A 19,089-nucleotide genomic window follows, 5' to 3' on the forward strand; every position below is an offset into this window, starting at 1 on the left:
TGCCTTAATTGCCCTCGTACATGGACCAAACACGTACCCCCTATCACTCTCAGAATTTTTAATATGCTTCAATTATTCTTGTCCACATTCTACGACTCGTTACGTTTGTAGATGTTAAACTGCAGCTTCGTTCTATTCTTGAAAATTTGGGCCGAACCTCGATGATCCAGGCCCATAAATTTGATTAGTCGGTCAAGCCTGGTCCACTGTAGAAACCACTGTTGGCAGATTTACAATCTTCCAGGCTCGATTATTTCAGGTTGGGTTTAGGCCCATTTTTTCCAACGAGCCCACATCCAACTTTTCACAATATAAATAATAATTTCAAAAATAAAAAATGTCACTGACACCACCTTTATACCAATTTAGTGACAAAACATTTTACTCCCTCCATTGATCACCGTTGAAATGCAGAATGTAAATTGTAGAAATGGTTTCTCAATTTTAATTAAATTTGAGTAATGGTTTCTTAATTAAAAATCTATTATCATTGCTCCCTCAATTCATTTAAATGTGTAGCTATGGTCATTTTCGTCAAATTCGTTAGAATTTTGTCAAAATAAGTTATGTTGAAATGATCATTACTACAATTGGGGTCTCTCAACTCATCAGAACGTATAGATATGGTCTTTTTCATAAATTTCGTCAGAATTTTGTCAAAATGAGTTATGTTGGAATGACTATTGCTACAATTAGGTTAAAATTGAGGGACTATTGCTACAATTATGTTCAAGTTGAGGGATCATTTCTCCAGTTGAATTAAAGTTGAGGGACCAATGGTAATTAATTATTAGTTGAGGGACCAATGGTAATTAATTTTTAGTTGAGACACCATTATTCTAATTGAGTTAAAATTAAAAAAAATCATTGCTACAATTTATTCAAATGCAAAATGAGACTTTTGAAGTGTCCATAATAACTATTTTATTTTATTCAGTGTTGTTACAAAAATATGGATTTGGATCCTCTCCTAAGCTCAGCATCCTGAGTCTACTGAGCAAATCACACAGGTCATTAGATTTTGATCCAACAGTTACAAATAAGAAATCATTCTAAAAATTATAATAATTGTAACAGTTATCAAAACCTATCAATCCTTATGATTTGTTCAATAGGCTCGCTCATGATGCTAAAAGCCTAAAGAGGATCCAAATCCCAAAAATATCACGTTGATATTGCGGTCGGGAATAACCAGAATGTTTCACCCAAAAAATAATGTTAAATATATGACTCACAGAAAGTCCACAAAAATAATTGAATTTGAAATACAAGGAAGAAAGGGCTCTCTTTCTCTCTCCTTTCTCTGTCAGCTGATTTGCTTCAATTATCATCGTTCATCACCAACTCAGCTCTCTCTCTCCTCTCTCTCTCTCTCTCTCTCTCTCTCTCTCTCTCAAATGGGTTCGAGCAGCAGTCGACTGGGCTCGCGCCCATCTCGGCCCCAAGTCAATCGCACCGCCAGTCGTTCCATACTCTCCTCTTTCGTCTGCGGTGGCTCCTCCGCACGTGCTACTCAAGAGGTACCTTTTTTTCTTTTTCTTGATCGTCCTCCACTAAAATCGATGCCTTTAATTCAATCGTCAATGCCCATTTTTGGATTTCTCATCATTTTTACATTTTTTGGATGCAAAATTCGATTTTTATTGGTTTTGGATGATTTGGGATTTGATCATTTGGTGCAAATTTGAAGAATTTGAAGCTTTTTTTTTTCTTTAAATTATTTATTTTGGGGGGGGGGGGGGGGGAGGGGGAGGGGGAGGGGGGGGTTTTGATTTCTCTCATTTCGAGTTACAATCCAATAAAAATATACGGGAGTTGTCCAAATGATGCAGAAGATTGATCCTGTTCTCGGTAATATTCAGTTACTTTATTTTGTGTTATAATTTCCCTGCAAATGTGAATATTGAATTCATATATTAGAACTGCTAATTATGTGATCGTGTTGTTGAAAAAGTTGGGGGATTTAGTTAATGGGGACATTGAATTGACGGTTCAAGTTATGTTTGTTTTAATGTATACGTTCAGTATAACAATCGTGAATGAAGCAAAAGGATTCAACTTTGTTTTCAGGTTCTGAACCATATTGTTTGATTTTTTTGATGTTTTTGAATATGAACTTTAATGATGATTCCCGATGAGTGATTGGTGGGATGCTAAGGGAAATGGTTGGAGAAAGGTTGATTATGATTGTAGAACTCGAAGGTTAAGGTTCTTAATGGTGCGGAGAAATGATTACATAGTCTTTAGCACAACTTATGTTCTTGAGCTGGGAATCAACCATGGTGCTGATGTAGTGGTGTGAAGTGGTTTGTAGGATGTTTCTGTGTATATGCACCCATTCTCGGAAGATAGAGAAGATTTAAAAGTTTGGATGAGTATGGTATTTTGCTAGAATATAAGAATACAAGTGTGTGCATGTCTATTATTATTCATAGTAGTCCCATGATGAACGTTTAGGAATCCTCTGGAGAAGTGGGGGCATGTAATTAGATATCGAATGATTGCAGTTGTTTTTATTTAGTGCTTTCCAATGCACTTCTTAAGACAACCTTGATGTTATTATTTCCACAAAGTCATGCTTCAGTGTAATCTTGAAGCAGAAAATTTGCTTCTTGTTGATTTAGGTTGAGATACCTAGCATTAGTCCACTTAGTGTGTAACTGAAGTTATTTATTTCTGTGTTACTTGTGTTCACTTGGGAGTAAATGCTCATCTCTTCTGATGGACAGTATAGAAATGTAAGTTTAATACTTTTTTGGTGGCTCCAAAAACTGTAATGTTATGTAGTTGTTTTGATGCCTTGATAGTGCACTTGGTGGTTATACTCATATAAATAACAAAAAGAGACTCATTCTTTCAGTACTTTTCCTGCAGATGGAAGATCACGCAGCTGTGTGTCTTGTGAAATGTGCAGAGCAATCTGATCGTGATATCAATCAAGTCCAGAACTCCGGAGAGGGAACCTTGTTGGTCTCCAGTACTGGATCACCGTTCACCTGCCCTGTTATTGAAATTGGATCATCATCTGAGCGCATTGTTGAAGAAGGTTTAAGCAGTGTTGACACAAGTAACCAGGGGAAGTGCTTGTCCAAAAGTAAAGAACTAATACCTCATCAGGTAAGTGCTGAATATAGTCACGACCAATCTTGTATGGATAATAGTCCTACAGCTAGTACTTCGTTTAGACAACAACAATCTTCAGAAACAGTCTCTTTGAATCGCTCGGCTAATGTGGATGCAGTCAATGGCATTGACATTTCAGCAGACAAGAATGAATCTCAGACCTGTCCCGAGGTTATGTGTCCAAGTAGTTCGTCTCCACAAGGGATGCGGAATTCCCGTTCTCAGGAAGTGTCTGTTGAGAATCATGTGGCTGACGTAAGGGGTGTGCAAAGTTCAAATGCTGATGCTGATTCTGCTAATGTTTCTGAAATTCCATCATCTTTTGACTCACGTGGAAATGATTCTCTACGGGAGGCAATACCTTCTGGTTTGGGATTCCTTGTGTCCAATAGGGAACAAGGCCAGGAAGATGGAAGTGTACTTCATGTTGACGTTATGAGCATTTCTTCCAACTTTTTGAGGAGTAGCAATGCTGATGCAAGTAATCGTGAGGCTAGAAGGAATGGCAGGCGACTGTTCTGGGATGCATTTTCAAGGCGCAGCTCCAGGAGATTCATTGATTCACCAACCATTCTTTTCTCTACTGATGATACTGAGGATATGGGATCTCATGACAGATGGCTACTTGGTTTGAGTGGTGATTTATTTGATGATGGGATTGGAGCTGATTCTGGTCACCGGGCCAGTAGAATTCCCTACTCGAATGAACGACGACGACATTCTAGATCTGAGGTGATAGTTTAGAACATTAACGAATATTATGATGTTGTTTCAGTTACGTGGTTGATCTGAAAATTGAATTTTTCTTCTTCTTTCATTTGGGAGAGTTTTGGGGCTTAAGTCTTAACTGTATATGTCTGTTCATTTACATGGTTTACAGACATATCATACATCAAGGGTACTTTTATACTTCCTTTATGAAGTGTTATATATGTTTTATGGGCCAGAGGAAACCAGTAGATTGTAGCAGCTTTATTTATTGGAGTCCCATTAGTAATTTTCATTGATTTGCATCTGCATGACTCTCTGTAGGTCTGGGAAAGACTTCGTGTTGGCCTTGATGATAATGGCCAGCGTAATACCTCTTGTCCCACAGGAATCCACCCTCGTGGCATGTGTTCATGTGGCTCATTCTCGACGACCGAAGAGTCTAGTACTCGGGCAAGTATCTCAAGAATTGTCATGCTCGCTGAAGCTCTATTTGAGGTAATTTTCTTTCTATTTTTCTTGCATACGTCTTAAGTTAGGAGGGTATTTATGCAATACGTTCTTGCCTTTTGTGTTTACCTTGGGATGCTGTGATTTACCCTTGAAGCATGAAATTCTTTAATTTTTTCCTCTTTGGGGGCTAAACTTAATTAAATCAGGGATGAATTTAGTATATTCTTCTTTTTGAGGTCTCTTTGATGGCTTTGGCTGCATGTTTACTGCTCTAGGTTGAACGGCTATGCTTTGGTTTTTGCAGTTTTTTTTTTTATCTATGTTTGAGGGTCAAACATAGTGGCAGATGTTACACGACAGATTACTGTTTACCTTATGAATGCATTACTCAAACCTAATTTTGTTGTAATGTGCAATGTGCAGGTTTTGGATGAAATTCACCGCCAACCTGTGTCACTTTCACTATCGATGGTCTCGGCTCCTGCCCCAGCATCTGTTGTTGATGGTTTTCCTCTTAAAAGTCACACAAGGGTTGACAAATCAAAGTCCGGGGATGATACTGAGCAGTAAGTTTTACTTTAGTCATGCCCATTTTCTTTCGGCCTTAAATGATTCCATCAATAGGGAGCATGATGCATTTGTTTGATCATGGTGAGTTAATAATTGATAGGTGTTACATATGCCTCGCTGAGTATGAGGAAGGAGACAAAATTCGAGTTCTTCCCTGCCATCACGAGTATCACATGTCCTGCGTTGACAAGTGGCTCAAAGAGATACACGGGTATTGTCATTGCCATCCTGTTTTTCCCCCTTCATGATTGCCCTTCATTCCCCCATGATTTTTCTTTTTCACTGAAAGTCACTCCTACGTACAGGGTTTGCCCACTTTGCCGAGGAGATGTTCGTGAGGGTTTCACCGACTCTTCTGTCTCTAACTCAGAGATATCTTCTCTTTGATTTAATTGTACATACTACACAATAATGTAAATGGTTAAAGATGGTTCTTCGCATCTGCCACGACATGTATTTTGTCCCCCAATACTAACTTGTATCTGAATTTTTCCGAAATCCATGATATTGTAGCGTCTTCCACTCTCGATGCGGAATTGTAGTACTTATATAGTGATTGAGAAAATGAGATATTTATACATCAATGTGCATGTGCACCATCTTTGATGTTTATATGCAGAGAACACATTGGCATTCTTCATTTTTGCAGTTCTTTCCATTATTACCCTTGGTGCTTCTGTTACTTGATGGTGATGTGTTTCTTTATATTTTTCAAATGGTGGGTTTCTTGCTGGAATTATTGGTAACGTGCCTTCCGTTATTGCTAAAAAGCGTGTAGATTCCTCTGCTTTTACTTGAACGTGTAAAAGAAGTCTTTGCCAGTTTTGTCCTTATTGTAACGAGGAATTATATTTTGACCTGAGTCGTTTCTTTCTCTAACTGATCAATAGAAAGACGACTCGGGGTTCATGTATCTGCAAAAAATTCTTTTTGCTCTCGAATTTGCAGCTTGCTTGCATCACAAGCAACCCTTACTCCTGATGATCATGTTATGTTTCAATTGATTTGTTTCTTGTATTACACGCATGTTTGATATTTGCATGAAGGTCCTTTGAGCAATGAGGACGAACACAGTGGCAGTCTTTTCATCTCAACAAAGCGGCTTTCAAATAATGAGTGAGAAGAGCTAAGAAAATAAAAATCAAGGAGCGAATCGAATTCCGAAACATTTAAGGAGATAATACATTGCCTGCATTTACAAATCAAACATAAAGTTTGAATGCTTGGGAGAACAGAGTTCTTCTCTCGAAGTTCATACAACAGATAAGAAAAATGTATCGCGTCAGTAGCCATGCCCAGGGATCCAAAAGGGATTCTGATTCTGATTCTGCTCTTGTGTATAAGCTGTCGGTTTCGATCTCAGCTTCCTAGGGGTGGTGTGAAGGTGATCATCACAGAAAGGATTGGTTTCATGGAACTTTGAGGTGTAATTGTGGTTGTTGTCACGCGGCGGAGCAAACAGATTTGGGTGACAATTCTCCTCGTCATCTTGGAATGTAACCCATTGCGCTGAGTGGATACCGTGTTTCTCTCTTGCTGCATTTCTCAAGCTCTCCATCTCCCCAACATGCTCCTTGAATTCTTTCCTCACCACGTCCAGAACAACGTCTCCATACCGATCACACCACGACCTGAAAACGAAACAAAAATCAATGATGAATAAAAAGGAAAGTCTAAGGATGTGTTGGTTTTAGTTGGTGAAGATTTTGCTCACTTGGGAAAGAACTTCTTCAGGTCAGCCTTGTCCACCGGAAGCCTTGTCGAAATCGCTTCAACTTGTTCATTCCTGAGTAAATCACAAGAACCAAACTCATATATTTTAAAAAAAACGGATTTCTTTTCAATGCCAGTGTGAATATTAAGAAAGTCTCGTCGAAAAGGCTTACGTGAATCGAAGATTTGGATTTGAAGCGCAAAGCTCTGTCTGAATTCTTGACAGTTCCTTCTTTATCTTCTCCCCTACAACCTTCAGGTCATAAAAAAACAAAACACAAGATTCAGTTTGAGATCAAGCTTCGAATATTCGCCGAAGATCATGAAATGAAATTGAACAATTACGAACCTTGTCAATGAAGAAATCAGAAGGAGAACCATCCGAGAGCAGCTTCCTTTTTATGAGCTTAGTGTCTGGCCCTTCACCCATGGGGCTTGGGACAAGCTTCAGGTGAACCTCACTATCTGATCTTTCGTTTAGCGGCAACGGAGTTGTCTCATTCTCTTCCGAGTCACTCCTCTTCCACTTCTTGAATCCATCAAAACCCCATTGCTTTTTCGCCGATTTCGAAGGTGTTTGTTCATATTCATGGCCATGATCCTCCTGTCCCTCTCTCTGTTCTCTCTGAAACAGATTCCTAAACGGCTTCCTCCTCGTTCGATCTGCGCTCCCACTCTCTTTCATCGGAACCTGTGGCAAGCTTTCTGGCATGGGAATCGACGATTGATCTCCTGCTTCATGCTTAGAAGAGCTGGCGGAAGAGAATTTCGACGAGTCGGGCAGATCGAATATGCTCTTTTCTCCCCTGTTTTTCCCTTGTTTGAAAGGTGATACAAATCCCAACACCGAAGCTGCCCCTTTGATTTGCTTCACTGCCGAGCTGTGCTTCAATTTGTTCTTCGAATTTGAACTCCCTTTGTCTTTCGTTAGCAAGCATTTCTCGTCCTTCAAGTCAATTTCAGACCACTGCTCTTGATCTGCATTCTCTTTCAGGTCCTTCGCTGGCAGCGATCCTGAAGCGATTACATCTTTAGCCTCGACCTCAGCTCCCTGAGCTGCTAATCGCTGCAGTAACGGCCTCTTCGAAGAATGGTATTCGTCTTCCGATATACATTTCGCATACAAGAGCTCCTAAACATTGTTTGGCTACTCAGCAAACCAAGAAAGAAAATCCAATCGAAATGAAAAAAAAAAAAAAAAAAAGGTTTGATATTGCAGACTGGTTTTTTACCTGCAAGAACAGCAACTTGTCCCTCAGAATAACCGGCTGTTCGTGCTCCACCACTGGAGAGGCGACGAGGGTTTCGAGCAAATGCAATCGGAAAGCGGAGACCTCGGTCTCAGCCAAGATCCCTTCTTTGTGTAGACCCATCAAGTTCATCATCTGGTGGAAAGAGTCCTGCTGCCACTTGAGGTTATCCGACTGCAGCTTCGAAAGCTTCTGCTCCGCCGCTGGCAACCGCCGCTTCTTGAAGCCGAAGGGAAGAATGGACTTGCACAGGGAGGTCATCGAGTCGTGGAGAGTGGAGTAGTATGTGGGCGCGTACGAATACACCATTTTTGAAATTCTGGGTTCTTGATTCGAATTGCCAAATGGGTTTAACAGAGATCGAATTTGGGAAGGTGCCAGAGTTTGAGTTTGGATTTGAATTTTGGTTTTTGTTTGCGAGTGTTGTTTGACAATTGAAAAATATTTCCGGGAATTGCGGCATGTGGAGAAGATTAACGGTGGGTTCAGATTTTGAATTTTGGGAGACGGGAAAACGGTCACTAGGAAACTAGCCGTTGAGGGAGGGTCTGAAAACGTAAAATACTAAAATCACATGGTGCGAAAAAAAAAAGAAAGAAACGTGGTCGTTTGTTGCGGTTCCTTTCAATTTATTTTTCTTTCAACAAAGTTATACTTTTCTTCAACATTTTTGCGTTTTCGTATTATTGCAACCGTCATATGCCATTAGAGCTCAAGAAAAAAAAAATTTAGGACGTTAATAAAGCAATAAGATCAGTAATGCTTTATACGCAGAATGTTAGGCAATTATGTATCAACACGTGCTAAATATAGAAAAAAAGAGTGCAGCAAAGATGAGAATGTTTTGTTGGATGTGTGAGCACACAAGAAATGACATTATTAAGAACAAGAATAATCGAGGTAAAGTAGGAGTGGCCGCAATTGAAGATAAGATGAGAGAAAATCGGTTTAGGTGGCTTAGATATGTGAAACAAAGACCTATAGATGCTTCAGATTAAAAATGCAATTATGAGATACATGCTCAAGGCCAAAAAGGTAGAGGAAGACCTAGAATAACTTGAAAAAAGATTTAAAAAAAAAAACATAGAGCATTTAGAGCTAACGGAAGACTTGACGTAAAACCGAGCGTAGTGGCGGTTTAGAATTGATACGACCGACCCGACTTAATAGGATAAAAATTTCTTGTTGTTGTTGATGGTAGATGATTTGTGCAACTCCTTGTATTCCTAAATTTTTTAAAATCAAGCATTCAAATTCTAAAATTGTGTAAAAATAATTGTTGAACTTTGAAATGTTGTGATAAGGTGCAAATATGAGCCAAGATTTCACATCATTGTCTCAGACTTTCACCTTCTATCTTAACTCGTATTTCGCCTCGGTTTTGATTACGATATGGTCTTGATTTTGACATAATCCAAAACGTATCAATTTCTAAAAAAAAAAATTCTAAGAAGGATTGATTTTCTAACAAGGTGAAACAAAGCAATCCACATGCCATGTCTCAGTCTATTCGTGCTATGTCTTAGTCACATATCACTTATGAAAACTTTGAAACGTTTTGGACTCTTGCGTCACTTCGATCAAAAGAAAGAATCAAACGAATAATTAATCAAATCTCATCTTAAATCCTTGCCTAATCATCTCTCCATCTCCATAATCAAGACAAAGATTAATTAGCTAATTTTGGGGCGGCCATTCTTTAGTGACCTCCAGCTAGCCAGTAGTGACTCCAAAACAAGGATTAGGGTGGGAGGAAAAGAAGAAGATTTTACCAAATTAACTCACTTTTTAATTTTTAAGGCAAACCTGTTCAATGGAAATGACTTGCCGTTAGATTTTGCCTACCCAACAACTGAGCAAGACAGGAGCAAATCCCCTTTTTACCCAAACCCAGTTGTCGTTGTTTGCTCTGATCCTTCATTTCACACAAATTCACTTGCTTCACTCAATTTTCAACTTCATCCCTCAATCTCAAGGCTCAAGCATCACCACCTCTTAAGCAAGAACACCGCACCAAACTTTTATACCTTACTTATTTAATGAATAATTCATGAATCCGTCACTGCCCATCTTCCTCGCCACTTGAGTCAACCGCACAAATTTAATGATTTTTTATTTGCAATATCAAATTGTAATAATCTCACCATGATTTCCCTTAATTGGAATCCAAGATTGGTAATAACATTTGATTAGTACATCCACAAATGATTTGCACTAAACAAGAAAAAGGTCGACCAAGACACCAAACTGTCCTATAATTAACCTGTTATTGTCCCACCAGTCACATGAGTGGAACCTTTTCTCTCATTTGATATTCAATTTCAAGGTGGGGAGAAAGAATGGATGGATAGTGATATGGAGTGTAATTAGATTCATTCACAAAAGTGATTTTGTCAAACTGAAAATAGTACCTGACAGGGTCGGTCCAGAGATATTTTAGGCCCGAGACAATGCAAAAAAATGTGTCCTCACTTCATATAAAAAAATTATTTGTTTTTACACGTAAGACATCGATAAAATTATATTTACAAAAGCATTTCAAACTCAATAATTTAGAAACACGGAAAAACTAATTTATTTTGTATCGAGAGAAGGAAACCAAAAAACTTCAAGCTTATAAGTAGATAAATTATGAGTTTTGACTTCCATCGGAACTTTTAAAGTGTTTTTGTATAAATCGTAAGATGTTTTTTCTTATTTACTAACCTCATCAATATAAGAATAGAAAAATAATGATACTTTCGAGTCTTTAAGAATATGTATAAGTAATGACTGAGCTCCAAATTAAACATTTTGATGACACGTCATATAATTTACAAATTTGATCTAAAAATTTAGTCTATGTATTACCCTTTGTTGAAAATTAGACTTGAATTGGAACGAATTTTTAAAAATAACAACCCACATAGTTACTAGCTAGTAATTAAAAATAAATTAACAACCAAACAAAAATTTGTAAAAATTGAAAAAAATAAACATGCACATAGCATTTCAAATTTAGGATCTCTCGTTAATTTTAAATACAAAAACCATTGCTTCTAATTAAACTTTTGATCATTTAGCCAAATTTTATAAATTTATATTGTTATGAAAAGAAATTTCTACAGATTTAGAATTTAAATAAGCACACATAGTATTTTGAACCCAATACCTCTTCATCAATTTCAAACAACAAAATCACTGGTTCTAGTTAAATTTCTTTATCATTAAACTAAATTTTATAAATTTATACTCTTATGAAAAAGTATATAAATATGACACACTAATAATTTTGGTGCCCCTAATTTTTTTGGGCCCCAGACGGCCACCCTGCCAGCACTGGGCCTAGGCCGGCCCTGGTCCCTAAGATTGATATCTCTTTATTTCGGTTCATGAGATTTAAAATAGATAAAAGTGATCCCTGAGTTTGTCTACCATCAATCATTTTAGTCATTCCGTGAAAAATCTCCGTTAAATAATGACCAAAATAACAAAAATACTCTTAAATTTTGTCAAATCATTTTGCCCCATTGTTTATTAATGAAGGGTATTTTTGTCATTTTGGTCTTTATTTAACAAAGATTTTCAAGGAATGACCAAAATGATTGATGCTAGATAAACTCATGGATCACTTCTGTCACTTTTAAATCTCTAAAACTAATATGAGGAGTTATAACAATTTCAAAAACTATTTTAGCTAAAATCCCTCTCGTCAATAAAAGCACTTTTATGTATTTTGAATATTCCACCCCTATTGGACATCACTTGTTGGTTAATAATTGGGAAATCATTGAAGTTTTAACAGTGCTTAACTCTTTACAATAAGTAAATAGTTATTAATTCTGTAAATTGGCACATATAATAAAGTAACTTACAAAAAAGATAGGAAGCTGTTATTGGCACTCTCAAAATTTCAATCCATACTCCTTCTATATTTTTAACTTATCTATTTTAATTCTTTTAATGTGATTTTCGATTTTGCCCTTATATTGTTTTTAATGTGCACAAAATTTTGAAAACCTCATTTAAGTATAATTTTGATGACTTAAATAAATTGGTGGGAATGCTTAGATTTTGAGCATGTTTTTCTTTTCTTGAAAGCCTGACTAATCTTTCATTTGAAATTGATTTTGCTTACAAAAAAAAAATTGGAGGGATTTCTGGTAGATTTATTTATTTTTTCCAGATTTGCTCTAGTAATGAAAAAAATTGATACAAAATAAACCAGAAACAATGATCCCAGATTTGAATTTCTACACAAAAGAACCATGAGTTCAATACAATAATATAACCCAGAGCACAAAAGAGAGAACAATTTCCAAAATCTGAACACTATTACTAGAATCCCAAACAGATCCATGAAAAAAATCAAAGGGAAACAAAATATGATAAAATATAATTTGAATTTCAAATCGCATAACAAATAACAGTCAATGTAAGTAAAATCCAAAGCAGCAGCCAGCAACCCAATGGAAAAATCCAAAACTTAATTTCCCGGGAAAACAATGAAAAACGAAAAGTGAGTGGGAAGCAGTAAGTAGGCTCATTGTTTATGGTAGATTTGATACAGAAACGAAAAAAATTATACAAAATAAAATTGTTGCTAAGCAAAGGCAACAAGTAATCTTTCTAAAATACAACATAATAGTTGTGGTGTCATAGTTCGTATCTTGAACATCATAACGAGAAATAATCTCATGTTTTTTCCCTTCTGAAATTTTAACCATGGCAAAATTAAACAATTCACAAGAACTAAACATAACATCCAAACAATCTTAAAAAGGAAAGTTCCATTGAATCGTTCTCGATCATGTCCAAATTCTCTGTATGGATTTCAACAGCTTAGCTATATATATGTGTTCAGAATGGTTGTGTTAGCCACATAAGCCTGAAGCATGTTTCCATTTTCATGATAATCGCACTCTAATTCTTACGCAGGCCTTAGAGTCTTTTGCACATAAGGGGGGCGTTTGTTTCACCTTCTTAAGTGGGATTGGACTGGCTAGGATTATTGTCCCATGTTTGGTAAGCTTGGGGACTAACTTAAATGAGACTAGCCCGGACTCGTGTGGACTATCTCCCTCGCTAGGTCGTCTTAGCGAAACCCCCCGAAAACCACAGGACTGCTAAGACCTGCTTCGTCTCCTTTGTGTCGCTTGGCGTCCTCCCTTTGCGAAGACTTTGCTTCGTCTGCGTTGCGTCCTCTCTCCAACGAGATCACAGCACCACACCAAGACGGGTACGCCGCGTAGGTGGAGACGTTTCCGACGGACTCGCCGGTCAAAAGCAAGCTGTGCAAGGTCATTCTGGTGGTGCAGAGGGCGCAGGGTGATCCATTTTCGAGAGACTAGTTGTAGGCGGAGGCACCCAGCAGGACTCGGAGGCGTTGGGTGGGGGGAGGAAGTTGCCGGTGCGGCGGAGGTACTCGAGGTCGACGAGGCGAAGGCCCTGGATGAAGTACTGGCATCCGGTGTTGAGATTGTAACGGCGGCGGTTATGGGAGACCATTCCCTCATCTCAAATCCGAGAGAACTACGACGGCGGCGGTTATGGGAGACCATTCCCTCGGAGGCGTTGGTTTTGATTTGATCTCAAAGTATGGAACTGGGTTTTGATTTGATCTCAAAGTATGGAACTGGGTTTCGAAGAAGAGGAAGAGCTTTCAGAAAAAAGAAGGAAAAAAATGAGAGAAGTAAGAATAAAATATTAAAAGAGATATAGATAAATTAATATAATATTAGAATTTATTAATTATCCTGCTTTTTAATCCGCCACTGCATTAAACGCTTTATTAAGTTAGTCTAGCTTAGTCTATTCTAAGGCAATCCAGCTTAGTCCTTAAAGCTAGTCCAGTCCAAGATAGTCCGGTGTAACAAACGTCCCCAAGGTCTACTGGAAAACCTCAAAGTAAACAATTGTAAAGCCGCCTTGCTTCTAGAGCACAGAAGGTATTTACAACTCCCTATAAATATTTATGTCATACTTAATGAGGTTTTCAAGATTGTAGACTTTAAAAGTAATATAAGGGTAAAATCGAGAAATCATATTAAAAGAATTAAAATAGATAAATTAAAAATATAGAACGAGTGTGGATTGAGATTATGGGAGTGTCAATAACAGCTCCTAAATTATAATTAAAAAATTCAATTATACGAGTCAGACTATAATTTATTTCTAATGAGAAAACAAACAAGTATTTTTCCAAAATATGCATAAACTATTTACTCACACAAAGAGTACTTGGCAACTATTCACTTCAACAAAAACTTGTGGTAGGTAAACAATTAGCACCACAAGGTCAATCCTTCAAACTTCAAACTTCAAACCAACTCTACAACTGCAACTGCAAGCTCAATCAATATTTTACAATTTTAATTTACCAAATTACCAATACAATTACTAGGAGCTAATCTCCATTCTGCAACATGGGCAATGAGCATTGCTGTGAAGCCATGGAATCATGCAACCAGAGTGGAACCTATGGGCACAGGGCAGGTTCACCAGGGTCTCACCTGGACCGAACCTTTCCAGGCAGACTGCACACTCATCCTGGTCTGATGATTTCCAGGACAACTTTGACCAGCTGAACTTCTTTGATCCACTTGTGCTACTGCTACTCTTTGTAGCTCCATACACTTCTATCTGCAACTCTCCGAGCACCACAGATGATCTTCCTCCTCCATCAACACTTTTCAGTCCTTTGTTGTTACTATTATTGTGCCTAAATTCATCATAAGTATAACAAAATACAAAATTTAAAACATATTGAAAATCGGGGGACAAAAATAAATAGGGAAGTGCAGAAGAATAAAAAGTCAGAAAATCTATTCCCCTCACGTATATAGCAGGCTAGCAGCAAGAACCATTATTGGTAAGAAATTCTATGTGCAGGAAAGAAACAGTCGTTTCGTCGATGTTGTCAATAAGCATCAATAACATGGATATGGAGGCATTATTGATATGCAATCGACAGTTTGTTTCATAGACGGACTACCATATTGGTAAATTAATTATTTGTACCTTTTGAGTTGTGATTTTCTTTGTGTTCTCAGTCTTTCATCTAATCTCCCCTTTGCTTCTCTGGCTTCCACTCCCAGCTTCTCATCCATGTATGCTTGGTTCAGTATGCTTCGTTGCTATTTGTTCAATAGTTAATATTGAGATTAATGATTCAAACATGCAAAATGAAACAATGATCATGAAAAATCATCCAAGCAACAAGAGAAAAATATATTTGCTTGTAATTCAATCGGTTGGATAGCGATTTTCACCCTCTTGTTTTTCTCGATTGATTCTTCTTTGATTTATTCGTTTTAAAAATTAGAAACAAAATTAGAGGGGTAAGAGAAATGAAGAGTGCGAAAAACATTCGTATTGTGTTATGTGGAAGATTGAGAGAAAGAAAGAAAGAATTACCAGTGGAGAAGTGGAGGTGTGGTGAGATTCATGGTTGCTAGCATACAAACAGAAACAAGAGCGCCTCGTGCTGCCATGGATGCCGCCGAAACACGGTGGCTCTCCGCTCTGACGGACTCGTCTCCTCCGAGCGCTTTCCACACCAGGAAGCATTCCAGCCATTAATTTCAACCTCGAAATTACGACGGCACAAAACCCAACAAAGAAAACGAGCGTTGTTTTAGAGACGGTTAAACGTCCTACTACTGGTAAAATAGTTTGTGTTTAGAGCAGTCAGGTTTTCGATGCGAGACAGAGAAAGAGCAAACGCAAAGTAAAAGATGACGAGACAAAACCAAAGAAAAGGTGAGAGAAATGAGTTGGAAAGGGTGAGGAAGTTTCAGCGCAACTTCACCGAAGAGCTTCCACCAAGTCCAAGCAGAAGAAAAGTAAAAGATGAGGGGACAAAATACAACAAAGAAAAGGTGAGAGAAATGAGATGGAAAGGGTGAGGAAGTTTCAGTGCAACTTTACCGAAAAGCTTCCACCAAGTCCAACCGGTTTGTGTCAGACAATGGTGCTGAGTGTTGCTATGAACAGAAAACCTGGCACTTATCATGGTGAGCCACATGATCAACCACATCTCTTCTTGTAATGTTTCTTTGGGCTTTATAGTAATTTTCTCTTCTCTTTCTTTTTACCAAACGATATGGTTAAGTCTTACAATGGATTATTATTAATGTGGTTCAAATTAGTCTTTGATGAGAACCGAATTTAAGACCTCTCACTTACAAGTGAAGAAGAATGCTACTAGATCGTAATACTAAGTTACAAATGAATGGTTTTAGCTGTGTACTTCATTTCTTTATAGTAATCAAATGACTTTTCTTGGCTGCACCAAGTGAATAGTTCTGGTTGTGTACTTCCATTTCTTTTGTTTTCTGTGTTTAGGTAAGAAGGTAGTGATTTTGGGCTTTCTTTAATGCACTCTTTCAACGAATCAAGTAGAATTAAAAGAAAAAAATTAGAGGGGAAAATGAGAAATCTGACCAGTTAGATAGTTAGACAATCTTACAAGTAAAAGAAATGTATTATATGGAGGCCCAGCGGCCTTTTAAAAATAGCGGAATAAGGTAATACAACCTTTATATAACATATAAATATGTACAAGTTAAGTCACGTATCAAGATCCTAAATCTTAAACACAAAAAACAGAAGAAATGAAGATTGTGTTTAGGGTACTGTATGTTTATTTTTAGTTTTATAGATTTACAAACTGCCCAGCCATGAAGATACTCTTAGTCGAAAAGCCTCTTTTTTTTCTTTAGCTTTTCTTTAGTTGGGATAATAATTAAGAAAACACAAAAACAAAAATATAAAAAGAATCAGACCAACAACAAAAAACAAAACATGTATATTGAGTTTATATATATCTATTCAATAATTTTACCTCCCTTCTGTAAAAAAAAAAAAAAAAAAAAAATGTATTTTGCCTTCCTCAATCTCTCATTTTTTTTGAGGTAATCAGGATTATTTTTATCTCTTTTCAATAATTGATGATCCAAATATTGGATGTTTTTAATATTTATTATTGTGATGTTGATTTTAGAGAGAACATAATAGGACCAATCGGCTATTGAGTTTATTCTATCCGTCAATTCGGTCTTATTCATTGTGATAGTGATCTGACTTGTTGGTTGGTTGATTAGACTGCCTTATTAAAGTTTTTCTCTCTAAAAAGAGTTTGTTCATTACTTACGTATGACGTCTTGCCGTAAAATTTAAAAGTCAGTTTGATTGTATGTATCATGTATGAATGACCCCTTATCCCACATTTGAAACGATCCTTTAGAAATGAATCTTATCAAAATAAAAAACTAGACATCACGCGTAGAGAATCACTAAGGCGAGGACGAGGAGTGATAATATTCTCTCAATGAACAAGGCATACGTATCAACCCCAACCCCACTTCTACAATATTGTACTACACAAAGGATATGGATAAAGATTCTCATCATCTGACCTGCTAAGTGGGCAGAGCATAACAAGGACTGGGGATCTTACGAACTTATATTAAAATTGGATTTGGGCCTTGTAATATTCTTTTATCCGACAATGCGATACTCTAAACTACTCTAATTTATGATCAGAAAAATTTGAATTAGACAAAGGATAAGCAACACAGTTCTAATCAACTTACTTAACTCACATTGACATCAAAATCTCATCTCCCAATCATGGAGTAATAGTTTTCTTAATTGGGCAACAAGATATGTTCAAGCCCATATTCCAATTTTGCATTCGAGCCCAGCTCATATTTCATGCAAATGGACCGCAACATTAGCCTTCAAATTTTGGGCCCATCCTAGTTTTCAGATATATATCAAAAGAAAAAAATGGAAAAAAAAAAAAAAAAATTCCTGAAAAAAGCGATAACCTCTGAATAAAGTCAAAAGAACAGAAACCCCAAGAGCATCCCATGAAATCCGGACCTCAATGAGTTGGTTTCACTCTCACGTCCCCCGCATCCCGTATTCCCATCTTTCAAAACCCCGAACCCTACGTGTCCTCATCCGTCTTTCACCTCACCCACGGGCCTCCTCCTCCTCCTCCCAAATAAAAGCACAAATACCACCGCCACCACCCCAACCTCTCCACACACAAATCAAAATAATGGAGAACAACCACGAACCCTGCTCCCCAAACTCTCTCAAACAAAAGCTCCGCTCCTCCCTCTGCATAATCCCATGCTTCCCTACTCCCAAAAATTACCACCACGGCGCCCTCACGGCGCCTCCCACTCCGAACGGGGCTGATAATGTCAGCCTCGTGCGGACCTCTTTATTCTCCCCTAATTCTCGGTCCTCGCGATCTAGCCATCACCACCACCATCACCATCACCACAACAACAGTCATTACGAGTTTGCGGAATTGAAAGACAAGTGCAAGAATTTGATTGGGCGCATGCATGGACGTGGCAACGGCCACGGCCACGTGGGACGGAGGCATCATTCATCCTCTGCCGATTTTAAATATGACGCACTCAGCTACGCCCTCAACTTTGATCACGAGGAGACCGACCTCGAGGATTACCCGCTCCGGAGCTTCTCCTCGAGATTGCCGCATTCGCCCCCTCAATCCTCGCAGGAGTCCTCCTCCGTGGCTTCACCGTCTGCGTCCAAGGAGATAACTGCCTATAGCTAGCTTATGATCTAAAGGCAGGCCTCAGGTTAATTAATCCGGTCTTGATAATTAATTGCTTAATAGGGTTTTCATGAAATGTGATTAAATTATTCATGTGCAATACACATGAACGCAGATATGGTTTGTAAATATTCATTGGGGGGGGGGGGGGGGTGTATATATATTGGCACGGTTACCGTAATATGTTGCGATGGTTTCTTCCCTTTAATTTAGTTTTCTCCAGACATTTTTCTTTTGCGAATGACCAGTACTGAATTAGGTTAAATTTCTAGTTTATATTTTCGCTGGGAAATTTGGAAATAAATGCTGGCTGTCAAGTATATATTTTGGGATTAGCTTAATTATCATCATTGGATCATCACGAATTTCAAGTCGTAATTAAATTTAATAGAATCTGAATGAATTTGCATGATTATTTTCACCCATCAATTAGATTTGCAGAATTTCCCAGCATGTATTATTAACTACAATTGCAATTTGCATGTACCTTTTTTCTGTATTAATGCATGCATGCATGATTCAGGCCCAGTTTTGAATCGGTAAATAGTGAATGAAGAAGACAATGCCCATGCTACGGGAACGAAGTTTAAACTTTTAGGTATCATGGACGGAGTTAGAATTTTTTTTTTAAGCAAGGGCAACCTTAATCTAGTTATATATACTTGAGAAAAAAAATTCATCATATCTTCTATA

The 19,089-nt window shown here is 37.7% G+C and overlaps 4 protein-coding genes across 4 annotated transcripts; 2 read left to right on the forward strand and 2 right to left on the reverse strand.

Moving 5' to 3' along the window:
• Window positions 1-1,207: 1,207 nt before the first annotated feature.
• Window positions 1,208-5,494, forward strand: LOC137742627 (uncharacterized). Its single transcript, XM_068482543.2, has 6 exons — window positions 1,208-1,520; window positions 2,875-3,855; window positions 4,156-4,329; window positions 4,708-4,850; window positions 4,955-5,065; window positions 5,160-5,494. The coding sequence occupies exons 1-6, from the start codon at window positions 1,227-1,229 to the stop codon at window positions 5,239-5,241; spliced, it is 1,785 nt and encodes a 594-aa protein (XP_068338644.2). The 5' UTR covers window positions 1,208-1,226; the 3' UTR covers window positions 5,242-5,494.
• A 495-nt stretch (window positions 5,495-5,989) lies between these two features.
• LOC137711632 (uncharacterized) lies at window positions 5,990-8,442 on the reverse strand. The gene is made up of 5 exons (XM_068450889.2): window positions 7,800-8,442; window positions 6,917-7,699; window positions 6,741-6,820; window positions 6,569-6,640; window positions 5,990-6,485 (listed from the first exon to the last, which is right to left on the reverse strand). The coding sequence occupies exons 1-5, from the start codon at window positions 8,124-8,126 to the stop codon at window positions 6,137-6,139; spliced, it is 1,611 nt and encodes a 536-aa protein (XP_068306990.2). The 5' UTR covers window positions 8,127-8,442; the 3' UTR covers window positions 5,990-6,136.
• A 5,501-nt stretch (window positions 8,443-13,943) lies between these two features.
• LOC137743395 (uncharacterized) lies at window positions 13,944-15,835 on the reverse strand. The gene is made up of 3 exons (XM_068483280.2): window positions 15,213-15,835; window positions 14,817-14,932; window positions 13,944-14,517 (listed from the first exon to the last, which is right to left on the reverse strand). The coding sequence occupies exons 1-3, from the start codon at window positions 15,372-15,374 to the stop codon at window positions 14,196-14,198; spliced, it is 600 nt and encodes a 199-aa protein (XP_068339381.2). The 5' UTR covers window positions 15,375-15,835; the 3' UTR covers window positions 13,944-14,195.
• A 1,912-nt stretch (window positions 15,836-17,747) lies between these two features.
• Window positions 17,748-19,024, forward strand: LOC148690882 (uncharacterized). The gene is made up of 2 exons (XM_088685548.1): window positions 17,748-18,421; window positions 18,920-19,024. The coding sequence occupies exon 1, from the start codon at window positions 17,866-17,868 to the stop codon at window positions 18,394-18,396; it is 531 nt and encodes a 176-aa protein (XP_088541674.1). The 5' UTR covers window positions 17,748-17,865; the 3' UTR covers window positions 18,397-18,421; window positions 18,920-19,024.
• The last annotated feature ends 65 nt before the right edge of the window (window positions 19,025-19,089 follow it).

Source organism: Pyrus communis, chromosome 15 (genome assembly GCF_041283825.1).
Source record: "Pyrus communis isolate YQ-2024b chromosome 15, ASM4128382v1, whole genome shotgun sequence".
Classification (NCBI taxonomy): Eukaryota; Viridiplantae; Streptophyta; class Magnoliopsida; order Rosales; family Rosaceae; genus Pyrus; species Pyrus communis.